At 43.9% G+C, this 23632-nt stretch overlaps 1 protein-coding gene across 1 annotated transcript in view; it reads right to left on the bottom strand.

Annotated features, from left to right (window-relative positions):
- Positions 1–4263: 4263 nt before the first annotated feature.
- The window catches only part of TTC9 (tetratricopeptide repeat domain 9), a 31617-nt gene continuing 12248 nt past the window's right edge, over positions 4264–23632 (bottom strand). The window contains exons 2-3 of the mRNA XM_069858167.1: positions 11792–11974; positions 4264–6403 (exon numbers count right to left, since the gene is read on the bottom strand). Of these exons, the coding sequence (XP_069714268.1) occupies positions 6324–6403; positions 11792–11974 (263 nt within the window). The 3' untranslated portion in view covers positions 4264–6323. The remainder of the gene's footprint in view (positions 6404–11791; positions 11975–23632) is intronic.

The raw sequence follows: 23632 nt of genomic DNA on the forward strand, positions 1-23632 counted from the left end.
TCAGGTCTGGGGAGAAAAAAGCATAATGAAGAGAGAACACTGGTGATTCACCCTTCCTCTGAGCTAATCCTCCCTTGCCTATGTAGGCTGTGGTGGGCAACAGAGAGCTCTCGTGAGTGCTGTGTGTAACGGGTGTCTGGGAACATTCAACCACTGCTGATCTGGTGGCAGTACTTGTATGAGGATCCATGTTGGCCCCAAAGACCCAGCCAGCTTTGTTGTATTATCCCCTAAAGTCCTTGCCAGTTCCACCTGGCAACATTACAGGTTATTTCTTTATCAGCGATGGGGAGTTGCCAGAGGCACCTACGAGCTGGCACATGTTCATGCTCTCCAGCAGGAAAACATAGTGAAGGGCAGACCTCTGGAAGAAAACAAAAGTTGTGGCAGTTAGTTGTTGCAGGGCTGCTGCTATTTTTAAAGCATTGACTGGCGATAAAGGAAGGAGAAAGGCTGTGGGTAGGGCCCGTGAAGTCAGCCTCTCTTGCCAACAAGCATCATTTGCCAATGCTGTGATTGCACAGTGCAGTATGTGGGGCTCACAGCTACAGCCAGGCCATTTTCACCCACTAAACGTAAATTGTAATTTTGCTACATAAGGAAAAAAAATCCATCTACTTGTTCAGCCCATGTGCCTGCTCCACAGCATAGCAGTAGCAGGTAAGAAATGGATCTACAGCCTGTCCAAGGCAGGCAGTGGGGCAGGCAGGAGGTCCTGGGCAGGGAGAAGCACCGTGCTGGCTGCTGTGCCTGACAGAGACAGCTCTGGCACAGGGGCAGCCCCAGCACACAGTGCTCATTGCAAAGTGGAAGAGAAATATTCAGGAGCACAACCTGCTGTTCCCAGTTTCTGGCGTACGACTCAACTTTCTAAAGAGGTCCTCCAATTAACCGGCAAAAAAGATTTGGAGACTGTTTAGTGAATTTGCTCCTGCACAATTTTGCTAGGAAGGGGTGGGAGGAAGGCGTATTGTGTTTCTTTCCATCCTGTCTCTTTCCTCGTGCCCTCTTATCTATCTGTGTAATAAAACAGATGCTTTCTACAGGATAAGGAGTAGGGTAACAAGGTAATTTCCTGGGCACCCTGTTTATTTCCTGGTTCCCCGCCACACCTGCTACTGGAAACATCTGCTGTGGGAACAGCTCTCTGGGCTGAACAGAACTTGAGCTGGTCTGTTGCTGTGACAGAGGGAGCATCTGTCTCTGGGAAACAAAAGAGTTGGAGGGGTTTTTTTCCCCTCCATACATCTGTGGGACCACATACACCCCATTCCACTTCACAGGCTGCTGAAGTCACGAATTGCAACAGCTTTCCTCTCATCTTCTTAGCAAGTATCTATGAATTTACCCTCCTTAAATTGTAGCTGTGATAGGAGCCAGGATGATGTGGGTTTTCATCACTATAACAGGCAGCATCAAGGCTGCTGCTGGTGTGCTAGCATAGCCTGCAGCATCTAGTAACCAAGGACCTTGTAAGAAGATAAAGTCCGAACAATTTCTGGAGACCATCTCATATCAGCTGCAGCAATACAAAGTCCTACTAACTGGTTATGCAAACCTATGGATAGTATTAAGGAACCTGATAATTTACTGCACCCTCCCAAGCATCCCATCTGGGTGACACATTAGCCCACCATTGTTCCTTCTTATTAAAGTAACCCTGCCCAAGCCTCTTAATTACTGTGAGGAGCAAGGAGTTTTGAAGTAGAAAATTGAGAGGAATGTCAGTGTTCTTCAGGATGCAGAAGGCAAGGTGAACAAAGAGGTAGTCTGCAGATCCTGTGTGTATTTGGCTTGATTTCCCTTTTGCCCAGAATACACCCTCCCCCTTCCTTTCTCCTGCCCGTTGGAAAAACAAAAGAGAAAGGATATCATCAAGGGACTGAGTATAAAGAAAACACTGCAGACAAAACCTCTGGAGATCTAATGTGAAACATCACAAGAACACAGGTGCTCCTGGGCCTGCTGGGCTGTAGTCTGGGGAGAGCATTTCCACAGATGAATCTTGCAGAGAAATCCTGGGAAAGCAAAACGGAGATGCATGGCTAAGGGGGCTGCTCTGCAATCACAAGCCTCCTTTTTTTTTGTCTTATGGGCTCCTGGGTCCACTAGCAAGAATAGCTAGATCTTTGCTTTCCTGTCAGTTCTGGAAATAAGTCATACCCTCTTCTTAATTTAGACAAAGACTTCTCCACCCTGTCCAGGCTACTTTTATCAACTGCAATGGTTAACACATATTTGGAAAAATCCTGCAGCCAGCATATGTTTGTCTTCTCCTCACACTTCCAAAAATTATTGTGCTGGAGGAAGGAAGCCTTTCCCTCTTGTGCCCCCTCCAGCTGGAAAATCACCTCTAATCTTACTGCCTTTTTTCCTGCTGTGTGTCCTGCCAGTGAAAACTGGATCTTGTTATGAACTGCAGATAGTGTGGCTAAGCATTTGGTCGGGTTTTTTTTCTAGTTCAGTTTTCATTCTACCCATGAACCTGTGTTTGGCTTGTAATTTGCATCCCATGATCAGCTCGTTCCTCTGTCATTTCAACCTCAGTTACTGCTTGCTGTCAGCTTTCCTAATGCTCCATCTGGCATATGCCATGCCATTTCATTCCTGCTGTTTTTGCATGTGATGGGTGAATGGGCTCGCTTCCCATTGCACTGGAGACATTTTAGCCCTGCTGTACATGGAGAGGCCTGTAGTCATTCCTGTGTGTACCACATTTTGAAGAAATACACACATATCACCTGGCAGAGCTAAAGCCTTATTTTGGCTTCCAAGATGTGTATTCTTGCATTGCCATTTGACTGCTCCATGAAAAAATACCGTCAACTCGTAGTGGAAATGACCACCTCCAACAGAGTGTCCTTCTCTCTCTCTCCAGCTCCCTACAGTACTGGCTGAGTAGCTTGAGTGGGACTCGGTGGTTTCTGCCCACATCTCCACATCTGGCTGTTAAGAACCACTCACTAAAAAAGGCATCTAACTCAATTTCTATGTGGACTCTTGTTGTATACATAGACATCTTTCTTGGGGCTTGATACTAGGTTCTCCCCTTTCTGGCCAATTCTTACTTTACTCTTCTTCCTGTTAAGGCAGTCCTTGGACAAAACCACAAGTTGCTCTCTTGGGTATTCTTAAATTCAGCAGTGGCCAGGAGATAAACTCACTCATGATCTTTTAGGGCATTGCTCCTCTACAGCTGAAGAGCTCCTTGATGTGCTGGATGTCAAATAAGCTTTCTCTTTCTTTCTGCAGAAGACAAAGCATTTTAGGAAGTTTCCAAAGCTCCTCCCTACTCCCCTGACACATGCAGAAGAAGTGGTGATCTGTCTGCACATCATTCCAATTAGACTCCTATTATATTATAAATGCTATTGAGATCTTTGATACTGCAAAGCAGAACGGACTTCTATGGGGAGAGTGCAATCCTCAGGAGCTCTGTTGGCCTTGGTGGCATTGCTGCTGTCTCTCTCCTTGACAGGTGGAGGGCCCCCACCTGGAGTTGTGTCCGTATTTCTCTCAAGCTCTGTTTCACGGTAGAAACATGCAGATGCTATGTAGCTGACAAAACAGTAAGAGGCTGTTTTCTCTTTGCTGACTTCCTTCTTACAGTTCCTGGCGTGTGTGCACTGCTTGCAGATGTCCCGGGTGCCAAGGGATGAAAGAACAGCCACTTTCTGCAGAAAGCAGGTTGTTATATAGCACCTGGAGGTTCTCTGAGACCTTTTTCATATACACATTCACAAACTTCCCTCTTTCCCCTACACTTTGCAGCGCTCCTGGAGGGAAAGAGGCTGAGAACTGAGAAGAGCGTATTTTGAAATACGCTGTGCCTTTTTTTGTACTAATATATACATGGAACGGATGCAGTGATATTAAGTCCATGAAGCCATTGCAAGGGTTAAAATTGTTTTCAGAAAAAGTGACAGGCCATGCACCTACATCTTTGGTGACTGGAAAATGCCCTTTCTCTTACATTAAGGTCATGAGTAACAAGCCTGCCTCTGCTTGCCTGAGCTTTCCAGGGGCAAAGACTTTGTGTAGGTGGTGTCCTTTCCTCCTGCATGGCCTGCAGGCTGAATCCTCATTTCACTCCTAGTGAAGAGACACACGCAGCTGTCATGATCAATTTGAAGCATGGGGGAGTCACTTCTATTAGAATTTGCTGTGTGCTGCCATGTATTTGAGTTATGGAAGACTGCATGTGCCCAAGAAGTGGAATTTTATTAGTTCTGTTTTTTAAACAGTACACCTTACATGCACCCAAGCACACATTGCCCTGTTTTCTCTTTCCTAGTTAATAATCACATAGAGAATCTTCCTTATTTGTCCTCTTTGCCTTTAACTCAATCGTTGTCCTAGCAGCAGCTGTGTCCTCATATATAACTCAGACATGTAGTGGTGGGGAGAGATGCTTGCTGTTTCGGGTACAGATGTATGAACTATGGGTCATCTGAGGAAGGTGACTGTGCTGCCTCCAGGACACAGCCCCTTCCATCACAGTAGCTGCACACAGTGCTCTCAGTTTTGGGAAGCAGCTGCTTCCCACCATCCACCTGGACCACGAACTTATGATGCCATCCAGATAATGTAAATTTCACACACGTGATGTAGGTCCACCTTATCTCAGAGAATTATACTTCACTTTAATATGCTCTCTTCCCCACAGCCAGTGTGGGCTGTATCTGTCCCTGAGCTAAAGAGCATGACTTCAGTTTTTTCAGACACAGTGATAGAGATTTGCGTTTTCTCATGATGTTTCTCTATCAACTCTTTCAAATTTTGGCTAGAGAAATATGTGGTGATATACCACAGCTGGCATTTGGGATGCCAGAGCCAACTGTCTTCAGACACTACATCTGCTCAGACCAAAGCACACAGCACTTAGCTGAACTTTGTCTGTCCAGCTCCGTGGAAACTGTTTCAGCTTCCATGTTTCAGCTGAGGGCCAGTGAAGTATCTCCCAGTACACTGACTTCCCACTGACCATAAGATGAGATCACTCATACATCCTGCACTGGGAGCAGGTGTCTTTGGGCCACAGATGAGGCAGTCACACCGGTAATGTGTTTCTGGCACTTACTAATCCCATTACTGGAAATTTCGGAAAAAGAACCTTGAGCCAAGGAACCTGAGAAGGAATCAGACTGTCGGAGTAGGCCCTATGGACTATTAAAACAGGCTCTAAAGCTCTTGGTCCTGCCCTGTTTGTCAACAGTGTGCTCTCCTACAAAAGAAAATCAGGACACAGGAAGCACCAACACAAGGTGGGAGAACCAAGACCTCAATCCAATGTTCTAATAATACTTAGCACTGTACATCACTGTACTGTTACTTATAAACATTAACTAATACATCCTCACAACACCCCTGCGAGGTAGGGAGGTATTATCCCCAGTGTACAGATGGGGAAACTGAGGCACAGAGAGGCTAAGTGTCTTGCCCAAGATCACACAAGACGTTGGCAGAGTCAAGATAAAAATGGAGATGTCCCTTGCTGCCCACCCCATGCCACCCCCCACTAGACAATGTTGTCTGTTGGGACATGGGGAACCCAAGAGGTCCCTTCGAAAAGCAATGCCTGGACTTGTTGCCTATTAATAATTTTTATTTGCTTTTAATGAATTATTTCACAGTTTTTCCCTCACACTGTACACCATGCTTTCACAGTCTGTCCAGCGTTCTGTGATAGCCCACAGCCTTCTCCTCCAGCACTGGGCAGCTCTGCCAGGGGAGTTCATAGGGTGCTCTGTGCTTTCAGTAAGAGGATGTTTAGAAACAGTTTTCACTGGTATTAGACTGGGAGCATGTGAGCTCTCACTGGAGACTGATAACACACACTGGAGAAGCAGGCAGAGGGAACTGATGGTAAAAAGGCATTTGCTACCCCCTATGAAATGACCAATAGCTCTCTTGGTTTCTTAGCTCTTTCCAAGCTCCACTAATCACTGTTTGTCTCCAACTTGCCTGGTCAGAAGTCATTGTTCTGGGGGTTGCTTCCCTAAAAATAATAGACAGTCAGCTCAGGACCAGAAAGGTCCCCCGGCATTGCCTACTCCAGGTGTGTGACACTGCCTTGGAACAAAGCTGGCTGTGGTTGTTGTGCTCTCCTGACACAGGGAAGGGGTATTACCATGGTTGGCAAGCAGCCATATCCAGCATCTAAGTCTTTTTTTTTTTTTAAAAATTGGGATTCAATGAAGAGCAAGGGAGAGTGGACGGATGAGGAGATGAGGATGAGGCAGAGCAAACAGGAAAATCCACCAAATGAGCTTCTAGGAAGGAAATGTTCCCCCTTGGGCACTTCAGCTGAAGCAGCTTCATTTTCACAAAGCTTCTTTCTCCCTCTGGGAACATCTGCTGAGCTTCATCTCTGTCAGCTGGATATATCGTATGACATTGGTATCTGCAGGGAAAGAGAACACACATACACGTACAGTGGTTACAACTCCCTGTGGAAGACAGACACAGTGCACCTTTATCCCCGGTGCATCACCTAGGGAGCAACACGACTCCAGTGCTGCCTACAAGAACAGCATCAGTTGGAAGGGCCTCTGAAACACATCCTGTGGCTTTGGTTTTGGAGAACCTGGTCTAACTTGTGTTTTCTATCCTGGTCTAATTTGGGTTGCTCATGATCTTGTTTTAGCTAGTTGTTACCCTCTCTCCGATTACTCTTGGTCAGCACAGTTGAACTCACAGAGTTGAAACTACCCAGGTCACCTTTGCCCGTTCTTCTGGAATGCCGCATTCATTGGCTTCCCTTCCCTCAGTGCCTGCATTAAGCCCCCAAAGGCACTTTTGCGTACAGTTATGCTCTGCCTTTTCACCCTCCTATTCCTTTTAGAGCCTATTTCACTCTTCTCACATTTTTCCATGATGAGTTGAACCGGGAAGAACGTCCTTCACATTCTCTTTGTACCCTTGCTTTCCTTACATTTCATATTTGTAATTCCTTCCGCCCTGACACTCTATCTGCATTTTTGTCATATGTGGCATGCTGCATACTGCCTCGTCTCTTCCGTCTAATGAAGTTCCGAGGGGTAGAGAATACTAATTCATCCCTGTAGAGAACAGTGAGATCCCAGCACTGTGCAGGCAGTCAGCTGAACCCTCTTCTGGTATTTCAGTGCACCAACACAGCATAAGGAACATGTGAGTTTTGTTTTACCTTCTGGCCTCAGCAATGAGGGAACCTGTTCACCCTGAAGCACAGCTTGATCTGAATGAGTACGTATCTCCAGACAGACCCCAGGATTCTGCAGTCATGGTCAATCCTTTCTCAAATCATGTGGATTTTCTATCATGCAAATGATATCCCATGCACATCGCACCCATATAGTGGTGAAAGCCATGCATTATCAGAAGCAAGCAAGTAAAACATCAGCTATTTTCATTTATGTATTGATTGAAAAATGGTTCTTTGCTCACAGCTGTACTCATATGGCCATCCAGGGCCAGCTTAGTTCTTTTAAGTTATTAGATCCTCAAAGACCAATCTGAAGTGCGTTGCAGTCCACAGTCAAGAGGGCAATCTTGTCTCCTCCTGATCCAAACAGCAATGTGGTACCCCACACAAGCTAAGGAAACAAGAAGTGCTTGAGCTCCAGAGATGAACAACTTACAGGTAACACACCCAGCACTAGCAAGTGTGGATACTGCACTCCCCAAAGTAGCTGTGTGTGCGAAGTTTCCTTTAAACAGAAAAAGGGGACATCTCTACTGTGCCCTCAGACAGAGCTGAGACAGTGAGCAACAGATAATTTCCCCTTCGCACACAGCTCTCTACAAATATGCCATTAGGCTCTGCTAATGCTGTTGTGAATTCTCAGGGGTGTCTCCGGTGAGGTGGGTCACCCTACTAGGTCTTCTGCAGGTTCAACTGTACCATCCTAGTCAGTCCAGACAGTGGGATTCAGTGATTAAATTACTTGCACTGTTTGGGGCGTTCTTAATTAGCCATGAATTTCTGCTGTTGTGTTAGCCAAGGTGCACCAGCATCGCTGGCTGTTCATGCACGAGCATTTCATACCAGCCCAGCAAATTTTAAGCAGTTTTTTTTAAAAAACAGGATTGGTTTTAGTTGTACAGACACCTCACAGGGTGAAGAAATTCAATTGAGAGGGCAGCCCTGAATTTTAAGCCTAAAAATCACTTCAGGTGGCAGGCAGGAGGCTAATGCCCAGCAGTGTAAAGACAGGGCTCATAGCCTGGCCAGAGTCCTGCTGCGCTGCCTGCCCCTCACTGCAGTCCCTCTGCCCCGCGCCCTTCTAGGCTTTGATGGGCTGCAGCCTGAGTAAATGTCCCTGCTGCTGAGTTTCATGCTTTGAACGTCTGCCCTGTGCAGGTGATAACTGCATAGGCATGTCAGGAAATCACACCTGCCTCGGCCTGCAGGGAGTCGATGGGCAGCTGAGGGACAGAGGGGGGCTCAGTACATAATTATGCAATGCAAGGTTGCCAACTCCCTTTAGTTTGAAGACAAGGTAGATAGCTGCTCCTGGCACAGCTTCACTCAGCTGGGAGATTTCCACATGCATGGGAAGCCAGGGGCAAAATAAGGTGTAGTCTGATAGAGGGTGGGAGATACTCCTATTGCAAGCTAGTTATAAATCTCCTGTGCAGGTTTTGGCAAGTTTTGCTTCTGTTTCGAGAGCCACTATTTCACCAAAGACATGACAGCAGCATGCTGTTTACAGAAGTGGAACCCTGTCAAGTCTTTCCCATCAAATAATATTGCACCAGACTAGCTCTGCCTGCAGAAGTATTTCAAAGCTAAATGCAAATGTTAATGAAGAGACTCATCTCTCAGTGAGGAAGAAGTGTTCCCTTCCTGCAGATGTGGGAGTAACAGGTAAGGATTCCGGTCACTGATCAGACCCATGGTAAGAGATGATGGCAAAGCTGCAATGAGAACATCTCCTGGCACTTAGGACCATGCCTGTGCCCTGGTGCAGAGTGGCCTCCTGCCATTTTAAAGGTCATTGCAGCTTCTCCCCTGTAGCTTCAGAGCCCAGTTGCTTATCTGCGGTGCAGACACCATGGCCTGGGGTTTGCATCCAGGAATTCTGAGTCAGTGGTATTCAAGAAGAGAGATCCTAAACTCAGCTGTGAGCCCACTCCACACTGCACGGAAAATCTGGCTAGTACATGCAGTCTGCAGCAAAGAATAGCTGTGGGTGTTTCATATCACTAGGCCAGATGACGGTCCGGTCTCAATCCCAGTCAGTACCTACCTTGACAGTGTGGCCCCATCAGTGGGAAAGTGCTGAGGAAGCCTTGAAGGTCAGGTGCATGTTTGGCTGCCAAATTTCAGCTTCGTAATGTACTGCACCACCTTCTGGATAGCAGGTATGTAGAGGGCTGCATGTATGCTTTGTACAATTTAACAGCAGCTTTCCCCTCCCTTAGGAAGGAGGGATATACAATTATCTTGTGTTATTTGAATCTGCTCTTGTGATTTTTGTTTGGAGGTAGCATAAGAAATCAGGCCAAACCCAACCTTCACCCTTGACAGACAGTAAATAGCCGTAAGAGATTTGCTGTGCTGACAGCCCTTTAGAACAGTAAAACCCTTTACTAGCTAATTCCTCTTTACCATTTTAAATCATTTCCACCAAACAGAATAACTGCCAGTGATTTGTGCCAAAACATTCCTTATTAGAAAAAAAAGAATACACAGAACATGACTGTAACAACAACCAAGTGCTTTTTTTACAGTGAGCCTTGTGAAACCTCAGATAAAGGGAAACAGTCACATTTTGCAGATGGAGACACTGAAAGTGGTGATACTGATTTATTCCAGGTCACACAGTAATTTTTTATACTGTTACCTGATTCCTACTGCTGTGTTTTAACAGCCATGTCCTTTCTTACTGTATATATTCCCTTCTTTCTCCTGAATACCCTTCAAGTTTTCCATAATCATAAATAAAACAGTGGAACAATGGCCTTGAATGGTCTAACAATAGAAGGGAAGAGTCTCTGATGCAGGGCTGAAGGCCAGAACTGTTTTCTGTATACATTAAGGGCCTTTGGAGACACTTTCTGGTATGTTTTTGCAACAAGCTGCGGTATTTGAAGCTGTTGCTGTTGCATAAATTAGTATTTATTTCAAGATGCAATGAGGGATATCTAATCGTATCATTGAGGGGGGAGAAGCATAAAAATACATATTTAAAAAAGGAAGCAAAATGGTTCAGCCAAAAGCTCTCATTCACATCTGACTCTAGTCAGAACCTAAAGGTTACGATAACCTCTTATTTTCCACCATCTATTTTTTCTCTTGCATAGGCATCTCCATTTCCTGGTTCTGGCAAGGACTGAAAGCAGAAGGGCATGCTGTAAACTAAAATAGGCTAAACTGAGCTTTTAAGCACATTTGCTTAGGCAGTATGGGGTGCACAGCTGTGCTGTCAGACTGCCCAGAGCCCATGGCCAAGCATGGCAGATGGGACCAGGCACCCTCATGGGACACGGACAAGGACGGAGAACCCAGCACACCCCTAAGCACACACACTCCCTGGTGCTCCTCCAAGGCACAGCCACTGCAGGAGCCCTGCAGGGCCAATGCCTGTAGGACACCAACCGCAGCCAGCTCAGCCTCCCTTGCTTCCTCAAGTTCAATGAATATCAGCTTCTCTGTGCTCTGCTCGGACCCAGGTTCACTCCTGTTTCATGCCCAGTTCCCACTCTACTTTCTCAGGTTTGGGTAGAAGCTCTGTCATGTGGAATTTTCTTTACATGTGGCTTTCTTGTGATCCTTTAACTTTTCTTTAAGTATTGCAAAATTCCTTTATTTTAACAGAAATAGAATCATAGAATCATATAATCATAGAATAACCAGGTTGGAAGAGACCCACCGGGTCATCGAGTCCAACCATTCCTATCAAACACTAAACCATGCCCCTTAGCACCTCGTCCACCTGTACCTTAAACACCTCCAGGGAAGGTGAATCAACCACCTCCCTGGGTAGCCCGTTCCAGTGCCCAATGACCCTTTCTGTGAAAATTTTTTTCCTAATGTCCAGCCTAAATCTCCCCTGGAGGAGCTTGAGGCAAATGGTTTAAACACTAGTGTAGTTTTATCTCCCTGTTAGGTGGTTCTTTGAAAAAAAAAAAAAAAAGCAGCATTTCTTCCTTGTGACCTTGTACCTGCCTTCTGAGGTTGGGTAGGTCAGCATAAAGACGGTTACTCTGGGAAGCCCAAATTGTTCAAATATATAATTTCTCTGTTGTTCCAAAGTTTATTGTTGGATTTTGATGCACGGATGACAGACACTTCGCTGATTGCACAGCAGAAGTTAAAGATCTTTGATGAATGCTTTGTGAGTAAACGTCTGTCTCTTTGATCAAATTAAAATACTAACCCTTTACTGGGATGCTGGAAGGCATAGCTATTGGGGATTACAAATAATCTCCTGTCTTTGCTAAAGGGTAGAAGCTTGTTCTCAAAGAGTCAGAAAACGTAACGATTTGGATACACTCTTCCCCATCCTGCGTTCTTCTTAAAAAATAAACTAGGGAGGGACAAAGAGGCAGGACCCCTGCACAGAGGGCATTCTAGAAACAATGCCACCTTTCAAGTTGTGATGCAGCCACAGCAGTGGTTAATCCTCAGGCACTGCAACCTTGCTGCACTACTCAGGAGTGCTTGAAGGGGAGTACAGGTAAGGATACAGTGACTAATGCTTGTCCCTGTGGAAATCAATAAAATCAAGTCAGGGACAAAGTCTCATGAAAAGAAATGAAGACGTGCTCAATGCAAAGCCACGTCCCTGCTTTCCCCTCATACCTGTTGGCTGGCGGGATCTTGCCTCCTTCAGGTAGTAGAGGGCCTTGTTGAAGTCACCCAGGTGGTAAAACGCCACTCCCGATCGATACAGTGCCTTGAAGTTCTCACCTTCTTTCTGAAGCACTTTGAGGCAGTACTCCTTGACTCGTTCATAATTCACCAGCTCAGCCTGGAGCAGGCAGGCTGCAGGGGATAGGGAAGACAGGGAGACAGACAAGACACACAGGAGAACATTAGTGCGATATTTCTCCCTGCCTGCTTAGGTGAGGGAAATTACTCAGACTGGTGATTCAGAACTGTGCAGTCATATGGTTGTTTGCCAATCCCAATTGTTCACAATTTGAATACCAATGCTTCTATTTTTGGCATTGCATAATGAAGGGACTGTGTCTGCTGGGGGGTGACGGGACTAATGGGGATAGAACGAGAACGTAAACATCCCTCCACAGAGTGGGAACACCGTACAGTATCGTGGCAGCAACTGGCTTCGTTTGTAGAAGAACTGCTTCTCAAAGTGAGGGCTGGAGCTCAGGAAAGTACAAAAAGGCAGTCATCTGACAAGGAAAAAAGGGATTAAATTAGATCAAATTTTTTACTGAGCTTAATCCAGGGCTGTTAGATTTACAAATAATATTTAATTGCCTTTTATCCAGTACTGAGTTTTGCTACAGGAGACAACAAGGCATTGTGCTGCTAGAAAAACAGAGGCACCCGGACCTGCAGTACAGGGAATAAATGTGCTAGGCTGTGTGGTTTCTGCAAAGTATTGCAACACAAGTTCATCCCGAGATGTCAGTTCTGCTGACTTCCTAATAGAAAAGGTAACATAGTGAAGAAACAGCATGCTGAGGACTCTGTGCTATAGTACAATTTTTGCATAAATGTCAAGGAGCTGGAGAAAATTCCCATAGTGATTTTCCCACAACTAGGAGTGAAATAAAGAGGAAAAAGCAAGATCCTTGAGACATGCTTTAGGGCCTTGCTCGTGGCTTACAGTAGTGCTTACTCTGGTGGTCTAAACTTCATTAGGCATAGTGGGCATTAAGAATGATTTAAAGAACACTGACAAGAACAGGACATGATGCAGTCACAGCCTTTGGGGAAATCACAGAATCACAGAATAACCAGGTTGGAAGAGACCCACTGGATCACCGAGTCCAACCGTTCCTACCAAACACTAAACCATATCCCTCAGCACCTCGTCCACCCGTGCCTTAAACACCTCCAGGGAAGGTGAATCAACCACCTCCCTGGGCAGCCTGTTCCAGTGCCCAATGACCCTTTCTGTAAAGAATTTTTTCCTAACGTCTAGCCTAAACCTCCCCTGGCGGAGCTTGAGGCCATTCCCTCTTGTCCTGTCCCCTGTCACTTGGGAGAAGAGGCCAGCACCCTCCTCTCTACAACCTCCTTTCAGGTAGTTGTAGAGAGCAATGAGGTCACCCCTCAGCCTCCTCTTCTTTAGGCTAAACAACCCCAGCTCTCTCAGCCACTCCTCATAAGGCCTGTTCTCCAGCCCTTTCACCAGCTTTGTTGCTCTTCTCTGGACTCTCTCCAGAGCCTCAACATCCTTCTTGTGGTGAGAGGCCCAGAACTGAACACAGTATTCGAGGAGCGGAAAAGAAAAGAAAAAAAAAAAAAGAAAAAAGAAAGCTGTGCTGTCCACAAGCCCACCTAGCGCTGCAACCCAAGGTAACTTTTGGAATGACACATTTTGTGGAAGGAAGACAGGATGCTGCTTCAAGGATCAGATCAGAGGCTGCCAGTGTCAAGTGCCAGGGCCTAGTGATAAATTTCCCATGGCAGGTGGTGTTACTCAGTGGGCCTCTGGCAACAAGGCGATTCACTGCTCCTGGAAATCCAAGTTGGCACAGTTCAGGTGCCACGAATGAACAGACAGACTTTTTGTATGGTAACCGCAACCTGCAGCTGAAAGGATATGATGCTAGATCTGGAATATAGTACAGTTCTTGATCCCCTTCCCCAGCACGCCTAAAGTAAGCCCTGCACCTTCTCTGTATCTCAATTTATATTTCATGAGCAGGAGGTTGGCAAGATGACCTCCTGAGATTCCTTCCAACCCAAATTAATCCAAACCTATGATCAGTTAAGATGCACAGAATACATTCCTAATCCAAGTACACATTTAAAGCTTAAATATATAACTGCAAACAACCATAAACAGCCTTTTACCAGCAAAGAATTGATGATACGTATGAGTTAAGCAAGGACTACAGAACCAGCCCCACTGCTGATACGTTTGGTTGAGTGACGCAGTAATTACTAACAAGAGCTTTGTCCCATTTGCTTTAATGATGGACTCTCAATATATTTTAACAACTGTCATTAAATTGCATATGTATTTCAAAGACATCTGGTCACTCACTATTTGATTGCCAGTTAAAAAACACAGATGTTTCTAAAAGCTTAGCAGCACTTCCCTATCCAGAATTTGTCCCTTCCTATTTGTCAAATACTGATTTTTCTCTCTCTGTTTCTAATGGAGCTTGAAATGAGTGTGACCTGTTTTCCTTTCTTTTTCAAAGCTATTAAAAAGATGGCTGTGTAAATTTACTGCTGGCTTCACAGCCCTGGAAACGGGATTGCTTTGTTTATCTGCTGACCAGTAGTATGTACAGCAGTGGCAGTAGCTTTCTGCACGCTGCCAATCTGATCCAGCCTTTCATTTTCTGTGAAACTGCCTTTCAGAGCAACTGGGGGTGGATTTCAGTCTCTCTGTTCATTTACTACTTGGTATTTCCAGTAGAGTCACAGAAATGACTCTGTGAAAAATGACAGGTGGTCTATTTGTGTATATTAACTCAGTAATTCCATATTGAACTTGCTTCATGGATGGGTTTAAAAGAAAATAAAGTCTCCTACATCCTGCTAATTCATAAACCCAAACGGGCTTCCAGATATCCAGCTGGGTTCTTTCTGTGATTCACATTCACAGCAAAGATTCTGCAGGGCATCCCCACTAACCGTGCAGGCAGCTGAAAGAAGTCAGTACCACATGTCTAGCAGGAGAGATGCATGTTCATGTGAACAAAGCGAGCAGATGGACATGCGGGAAACAATTCTGCTGGAAGAGTTGGCCATTTGGAAAGCCAGTATTGGAAGTGGTGTTTGGAGATGAACCTGGAGAGAGTATCTCTCATAAATATTTAGAGGTGTGTGCTCTCAGCTCTTGGTGGACTAAAATGATCTTAATGGATGGTGATTCACTGCAAATATTAAGGCTGTTAGTAAGTTAGCTTTCAGAAATGGAAGAGACAGGGAATCCTCGTGCTTCCTACCTAATTCAGTCAAGGGAGAATTGTTTTGAAAACATGTTGCTTTCCTAAACAGACATGTGCATCTCTGGTTGGAATTGTTTGTTTAGGACATCAAACAAACACCTCAACACCCTCTTTCTGGGTTCATAATGTGCCCCCAGTGAATCCTTCCAAGGAACAGAGCTCACTCAAAGAAACAGAATTGAGAGGTTTATCCACCTTCTCCTCCTCCTGCTTTTTTGAAACTGCAGAGGCTTGGTCCCACATACCACCATCTCTAGTAGCTCTTTGGTGAGCAGATGAAAACCTATAGTCAGCTATTCCCTGTAGGTCTCATTGTCATTGTAACACAGTATCCAGTGGCTACATCTCCTTGGTTATCATTCTCAATTTCGCAGCTGATCTACTGTGCCAACTTAAGCAATAAGTAACTCCTGATTTTTAAAAACTTGTATTACACATGCTGATGAAGGCTCCCTATCTGCTGTAAAATAAGCCATTTTGAAAGTATTGTGTGAAATGTGCTATGGCAAGGGGGAGAAGGTTAATGCTGCTAGCTCCAATGGAGAGACCCTGTCCATCACACTCCCCAACTGGATCACAGAATCACAAAATCATTTAGATGAGTCCAAACCATAAACCTAACATTGCCAAGATCACCACTAAACCATGTCCCTAAGTGCCACATCTAGACTGTCAATAATTAAGCAAGGAGGTACGAATTTTGACTGTTTTTATTTCTAGGAGTGTTAAGCCTAGATTTCTAAGTTTTAACTTGTGGACTCAGTCTATGCCAGACAGTTCCACTGGTTACAACAATTTGAGAAGTGCAATACAGACCTGGTACCAGTAAATAATGGTACTGTTAAGGCTAATTTGCGTGGCCTTGCTCAGCACAAGGTTAGGCAAAATATAGATTGAAGCACCTGTAGAGCCAAAATACATCTACATCTTTACACTTCAGTGGTAGCTGTACTTAGCAATGGTGGGAAGTTGTAACTAAAACCCTGGAAGTTCATGGTTTTGGATTTTACTTTATGGCACCCTGAATTAATTTGATTTTGAAAATATTTTTCAGGAAGATATCTAGGCTTGACAGATGCCAGTAAGAAAGGATTAATCACAGCCCTTTTCTCCCAAAGTTTAATTACTTTCATTGTTTAAAAAACGTCACTACATTTCTATACTGATTTTTTTTATTTAGCTGCAATTACTAGCCACCACTTTGCTACCATGAAAAGTTGCATCAGTACTGTGAGCCTCAAATCAAGTCACTTCTTCACCTTCTTTTTAATAGCCTCTGTAAAGAAGTACCTAGAGTCTCCTATTGAAAAAAAAATCCAACATATTCTTCAGCTTTCCTCACTTTTATAGCTGTTCTCTAGGCCCTTGAAATGACTGAAAGTGCTGTCAGTTAACATCTTACCAGAGAAACCTAGAAACCTCTTCAGTGTGAATACTTCTGCAGGTTATGCAAAGAGCTCAGTTTGGCCCCGACTTTAGGCTTCTAAGTTTGGCTGAGCTAAGAGCTAAGTCTGGCAGTAGGATGTATGGGTTTTAACTATATCAAGAGCCCTGCCTACCCTGCAATTTTCACCAAAGGGTAAATCTGCATACCAGAGCAATCCGCCAGACACAGTCCATACCAGTGGCTAAATTCCCGCTGTAGGCAAGACTCAAGACCTAGCTGGTATTACAGAATACTTAAAAGAGTGAGCCAAATGACTGTGCAAACAAGGTTAGCATATCCCTTCCCCGTGGCGTATTCCTTGGGTTCAGAACAGTTGTGTTAGTCATAACAGGAATGCCACTTGCTGCTGTTTGGGGAGATGAAAATGTCCTTGCCCTGCAGGAATATCTTGGGTTGCAAGTTCAGATTTCACAAACTCCTGTATTGTTTGCAGTTCACTATTACTCAGGTAAGCTGGTTGTGCTGCCTATTTTTAAGGTTGCTTCATGCAAGTCAGCTGCTTTTAACTTTGTTGGTCTTTTGGTCTAAAATATTCCATGTGCAATGTCTGCTTTTGATGCCTGCTTTTGGAAAATGTCATCCAAGATTGTTCAGGTATTTTTGAAAAACAGGCTAGGGAAACATATCTTATTTTTCCCTTGTTAAAAATCTCTGGTGAGTGTCTCTTTGGATTTGTCTCATGCCCTCTCAATGTTTGGCTTTGCAAACTGAAATTTGGCAGATACCATTTGTGTCGAGTAGGTGCCTTCTGTTATCCCCAGGGTAATCTATAGCTGGCCAACTGATAACCTTCTGAAAACAAAGCCAGTATAGTGCTGCATATAGTATTCCATAGACATGCCGTAGAATTTGATACCCAAATCCAATGAATATCTGGTCCACCTTGTGCACAATCCATTCCAGGAAAAAGCAAGGATTTGTAAACTTAGAAAGCAAGAAAATTCTCTTATTGGCTTGCTGGTCACAGGAAGAAAGAAAAGCAAAAGTGAGAACCAAGCTGAGAGGGGTTGTCTTAGTTACGACAGAAAGACTGTGAGATACTTGCAAGGGGAGGAAACTAGGGCCGAGAGCTGTGTGTGGACAGAGGCACAGAACTGTTGGGGTGGTGAAAGGGATGTGTAAGTGTGGAATTGAGGTCTATTGAGGAGGAGGTCTGGCAGGAGAAGTGAAGGACAAGGTGCTAAGGACATAGAGACACAGTGCAGCTGGCCTGAGGACCAAGAGGAACATCTACCACAGTGAAATCCAAGTACAGAAAACTAGTGTCCCTAGGTGTGTATGAGAGAGCAGCTCCTCTACCAGATAACCACAATCCCTTTCCTGCTCTGTATCATCTGTTTCTCCACTGAGTATACTCACTAAGGAGTACTAACCTGCAGTGCTGAAAGTTAGCCCTTGCAAATGGTCCCCAGAAACTGGAGCTTTTGTACTACACAAGAGCTAACAGCAAGCCACCTCTCTTGTATACCCATACAAAAGGGCCTGAATCAAAATGGCCTTTGTTTTCTTCCCCTTCGACTGAAAAAAAAAAAGCCTGTATTGATTTCTTTGGTTGCAAAGCAGAGAGGAGTAGTTAAACTCATTACTACTTAAACTTGAAGCGGATGTTCACTCTTTACCATATTTATTCTTGACTCTACCACTGGAGTTTAACGGCCTGTGTGCTTTGTTACTCCTCAGCAAGTGCTACGTACTGCAACCACTACAAACTCAATGTCTATTTCACAAACTGGCAGTGTCATTCCCAGAAATAAACACAATTAACTCTGCAAAATAGTTCACTTTCTGATACGATCTCACCTTAAGAATAGCAGCCAATAGCTCACTTAAAATCTGTTTAAATTATCACAGAATCATAAAATCATTAACATTGGAAATGACCTCTAAGATCATCAAGTCCAGTGTCTGCCCAACACCACCGTGCCTATTAAATCATGTCCCGAAGTGCCATGTCTACACATTTTTTTAACACCACCGGGGATGGTGACACCTCCACTTCCCTGAGGAGTATGTTCCAGTGCTTCACCACTCTTTCAGTAAATAAATTTTTCCTAATATCTGATCTAAACCTCCCCTGGCACAGCTCTAAGGGCATTTCCTCTCACCCTATTGCTGCTAGTCACTTGGGAGAAGAGACTAACACTCACGTCACTACAGCCTCCTTCCAGGTATTGTAGAGAGCAATAAAGTCTCCCCTCAGCCTCCTCTTTGCCAGACTATACAACCCCAGTTCCCCCAGCCACTCAAATTGCAGGAAGACGGTGCATATTCTTGCTCTGGTTCTGTTTTGGAAAACATATGATTAATGGTTTGATAAAACTGCTTCAGAGTTTTATTCAGATGTTTGATTAAGACCTTTATATATCATTGAACAGGCTTTGTTCTCATATCTCTATATGATTCAAAATAATAGCGCCGACTAGGAGAGTCTTATATTTCTGTTACTTCAGGAGTCTTGGCATCCTTCATGCTGATGCTTCTCCTCAGAAAAGAGAAAGTATGATAGTGATAAGTTCTGGTTTGATTCAAGTGTTTGGGGAGAAAAATTACTGGAATATAACAACAAAAAAAAAATAAACAGGAGGGGAAAAAAGGAAAAATGTTTGTGTTGGAATAGACTGCAGTCTTCTAACCATGCCACTAATGGATGTATCATTAATCTCTGTGTACTGCAGTCTGTATAAATGGTGTTTACAAAAAGTATGTGGAGCTTGCAGCATCCACTGGAAGAATTAAAAAGGATACAATTACTACATGAGATTGAAAATTTCAGCCATGTGCTAGTAATTTAAATTATAACTAACTTCTAAAATAAATCAGGTAAAATGTGTCTCATAAGATGATGCTGAAAATGTAAACGGTTATCTTAGATTAAAAGTCACCTTGGACTTAAACTACTGTAATTTTAATGTACACTATAGAAAGATCTGGACTACTGGAATGCTTATCTAAATTCCTCTGAAGCTCAAGTTATTGATCCTGAGTGTGCAGACTGCACAGGCTACATGTGGATGGCACAGCCAAATTTTTAACCTATGTTTTAACCCCTGTTAAATTTTAAATGCTGAATGGCACTGAAAGGAAGTTGTATACCATGCAGACATGGAAGAAGCCTACACTAAGGGAACAGAGCGGAGGTGGTAAAGCATCCATACATGCAGAGCCCCACATGCGCCTGTGCCTTTCAAGAATGCAACCCAGCACTCCTCAAAAGATGATGTTTAAAATATCTTTTTTTCCCAGAGAAACACTGCATGTAGCTTCACTAAAAGGCTGAGACGCTAATTAGGATCTGCAGTTTCCAAACAATCCCGTCCATGAAATATTTCTCCTCTTTGTCTATAGTCCAAGCTTGCAAACAAAGAGGATTTTCTGGCTTCTCACCAACAAAAAGCTAATTATAGACAGCTTGATAATATCTGGTGATAATCTGATCAGATGACTCTTAGTTCCTGGACAACCTTAATGGGATGAAAAGGGAATATCAGAATGACAGAACAACTTTCCAGGCAGTGGCTCTCATTTATTCCTCTCCAGGTAACAAAAAGGCCTAAACGTGCCTGTATGTTTCTCCTGGTGGGGAAATGTGTAGAAAATTAAAACTAAAACTGTATGACAGGTTGTCTCTCTCTGTAGGGAGGGATTAATGCTAAATGAGGTGTGGATCCCCAAATGTTTGGGGAGCCCAATGGGAGTGACCTCTTCCATGCTGCCTTCCCCATCTTTTTAGCCTGCCCCTCAGTTCATAGGCAAATACCAACTGCTCCTCCCTGTCCTGCCTTTGTGGCCAATTTGTACCATGATCTCTTTCAGTTCTCCTCTGCTCCCGAGTCCTTCATCCCTCTTCTAGAACAAAGACCCTGTTTTCACCAGTCCCATTAGCTTCCTAGGAGAGAGAGACAGTAGTAGTAACTGAAGCTTCCACCATCCTTTGTGTTAAGAGGCATCTAGCAGTTCTCAAAGGAGCTGATGAGCCTATGTATCAGGCTTTTTGCAACTGGCAGCCTATCCTAAGACTCTGACTATTGCCATCCCTTGGAGTGCACAAGGCTGATGACAAGGAGATAAGAAACAGCTAATGTGAGCTGTCAGAACAAATCAGTTTAACTTCAGTCCGTGATAGGGTGATCAATCTTGAGGATAAAGGAGGAACAGTAGATGTTGGCTTTTACTCTAGTCAAATGACAAATTTTAGTGACATTTTCTTAAGCAAATTGAAGGAGAACAGTCTAAATGAATAGACTTAACTCTGTTAACAAAGTGAAAGACAATATTAAGTAGGCCTCATGGTATTCAATATTGTCAATAAAGACCTAAATGACAGACTGTGGGCTGCCTTGCCAGTTTGCAGATAACACCAGGATGTGAGGAGCTGGCCTATGATGGAAGATAGGGCTAGATTTCCATGGGATCCCCAAAAACTAGCAGCATCCTGATAAAAACAGGATGCAATTCAACAGGGGCAAGTGAAATGTCCTACAATTAGGCAGGAAAAATCCCTCTGGGTAACTACAACACGGGAACAGTTTGTTGGAGAGCGAATCTGCTGAAAAGGATCTGGGAAGTGCATCACCAGCTAAAGTCAACAAAGCTATACTGTTGATAAAGAAAACTGAAATGTATGAAAAGAAGCAGTTTGGAAGGTGTGAGAGTACTGTGTCTCAGTTTGGATGCCAATCTTGAAAGAAAACATGGATGAAATCCACAAGAGGACCCTGACAATAACGAGAGGTCTGGAGAAGACAGTCTACAAACCCTCAAGAAAACAGTGAGGGAAGACTGGCCAGCAGTGTTCATATATGTAAAAATAAAAAAAAAACCACTTGTGATGCAAAGAAGGGTTTAACCATGACACAATCTGTTCTTCCTTGTATTCAGGATGTAAGAAAAAGGCTTACATTCCAGCAGGGAAGAACTTTCTAGCAGTGAGAAGAGTGAAGAGACTTCTTGGGGAAATTGTAAAGGATCCGACCTCTGTGAGTGTTTAAGAACAGCTTAAGCAATCATTACCTGGGATATGTCTTATTTGTACCCTTATACCACACATGGGTATGGATAGGAGACTCTTTCATTGTTGTTCAGCTCTGCAGTCCTATTACGGATTGCGCTGTTAACACTCAGAGCACGAACGCTCCTCAATTCTCCCTGACAGCTGCCATTTAGTGCCCATTCCTATTAGAAGAAGGTTCTGTTGGAGATGTCAGATCAACATCCTAACCAGAGATGAACTGGACAGGCTGAGAGAGTTGAGGGTGTTCAGCCTAGAGGAAAGAAGGCTCCAGGGCCACCTTACAGCAGCCTTCTAGTACTTAACAGGGGGGCTGCAGGAAAGTTGAGGAGGGGTTCTTTATCAGGGAGTACAGTTGGTTTTAAGCTGAAAGACATTTTATACCATGAGGGTGGTTAAGCACCGGAACAGGTTGCCCAGAGAAGCTGTGGATGCCCCATTGTGGGAGATGTTCAAGATTAGGTTCAGTGGGGCTTTGGGTAACCTGATCTGTTGAAGGTGTCCCTGGGGTTTAGCAGGGGTTTGGAACTGGATGATCTCTAAGGTCCCTTCCAACCCAAACCATTCTATGGTTCTGTGATTCTATGAATATGTGAACACTTAAGTAGAAGCAGGCAGGAATGTTTCCTGCCTTTGCTGTGTGTTTATGTTCCCACATATCAGACTGTTCTAATTTTCAAAAGTGCAATTCTTTAGAAGTGTTCATTGTTTCTAAATGATTCTTAAGCTACTTTCAGAAGTTTGTGGTGATTTATGCTTTTTTATCACAAATCCTGTAATATAATACTGCAGTTTTCCTTCAAAGGGCCGAAGCTTTGAGAAGCAAGGATTTTCAGCTAACTTTTCATCTGATCCTTATAGCTTCTGTTTTGAAAGGGTATCTTGACCTACCAGTTCCCACAGTTACAGTCCTTCAAATCAAAACTAGAGGCTTACTGGAAATTCTTAGCTATTGTAATATTAAGTAGTTAAAATCTAGCCATCAAGTAAACAGGAGTTGTTTTCTGAAGCCAAAATCTGCCCCCAGCTGAGTACTAGCAAATCGTTATTCTACTAAAATAAACAGTTTAAGGTGGAGACGATCGCCATATTATGTTTTCTCATCTCCAGGCAAGAGAGGTAGGAGCAAAGTCCAGAAAATCACTAGTAGAGCAAGAACTTCAGTCAGCTTTTAACTATGAGATCATTTTCATTTTGATTCTATAGTATTCATAAACAGTAGCTCCTCCTGCAGCCACATTAGAAGAGATGGAAGTCCCTTTTGTTTGGTTACTGTTTTGGTTTTGTTGGCTTTTGGCGTTTTGTTTGTTGTTTTGTTTGGTTTTTGGTTTTTTTTTGCCAAGGCTGTTATTATTGATCTGCCAAGTTAAATCCCCTGGAGGTCTCCTTGTCTCTGATTTTATATTCATCTTGTAAATCTTGATCGGTCTTTATCTTTTACAATCAGTACTCAGCTAGTCCACTCTAGTCCAGTCAATGTAACTTTAAATATGTTTGGCCTTTAGACCTACCGCACCAGCTGCTATTTATCCCACTGTCTCTTCCTTGCCATTTGCTTTCATTCACCTTGAGTTGCTTTTCTTATACCCCTTCCTCCTCCGCCCCCCTGTTGCTACTGACACCCACTGGAGGAGTCTGGTCTCTTGAGTCATTTTCAAGAGGAAAAGTACCTAGAATTTTATTGGAAATCAGCAACATCAGATGGTGACAACCATCTCATAAATGCCTGGAGTTCAACAGCAGTCCAACTCATAAAAAGTGCTTTCAAATACTTCATGACTCTTGCCAGTGTATATTACACAGTGAAATTAAGGTCTTAATGGAACAAAATTAATGGAACAAAGTTTCTTTTTTTTTAAACCCCTCTGAGACAATGAGGGGATTTATTTAAGTAGGGAAATGCTTTGAAGGAAGTGATGGATTTCAAGCTGCCTTCTCTAGTGAGGAGTAAAGCGTACTTTACTCATAGTGCTTCAAGCAACTGACAGCAGTGAAATGCAGCTGAACAGCTTGAAGGCTCTCAAATGAAGGCACTGACAGTTGTGGGTGCCGCAGTTGCCTCAAGCCTGGCTTACTGCAGCATGTTC

This window comes from Phaenicophaeus curvirostris, chromosome 5, assembly GCF_032191515.1.
Source record: "Phaenicophaeus curvirostris isolate KB17595 chromosome 5, BPBGC_Pcur_1.0, whole genome shotgun sequence".
Lineage (NCBI taxonomy): Eukaryota > Metazoa > Chordata > Aves > Cuculiformes > Cuculidae > Phaenicophaeus > Phaenicophaeus curvirostris.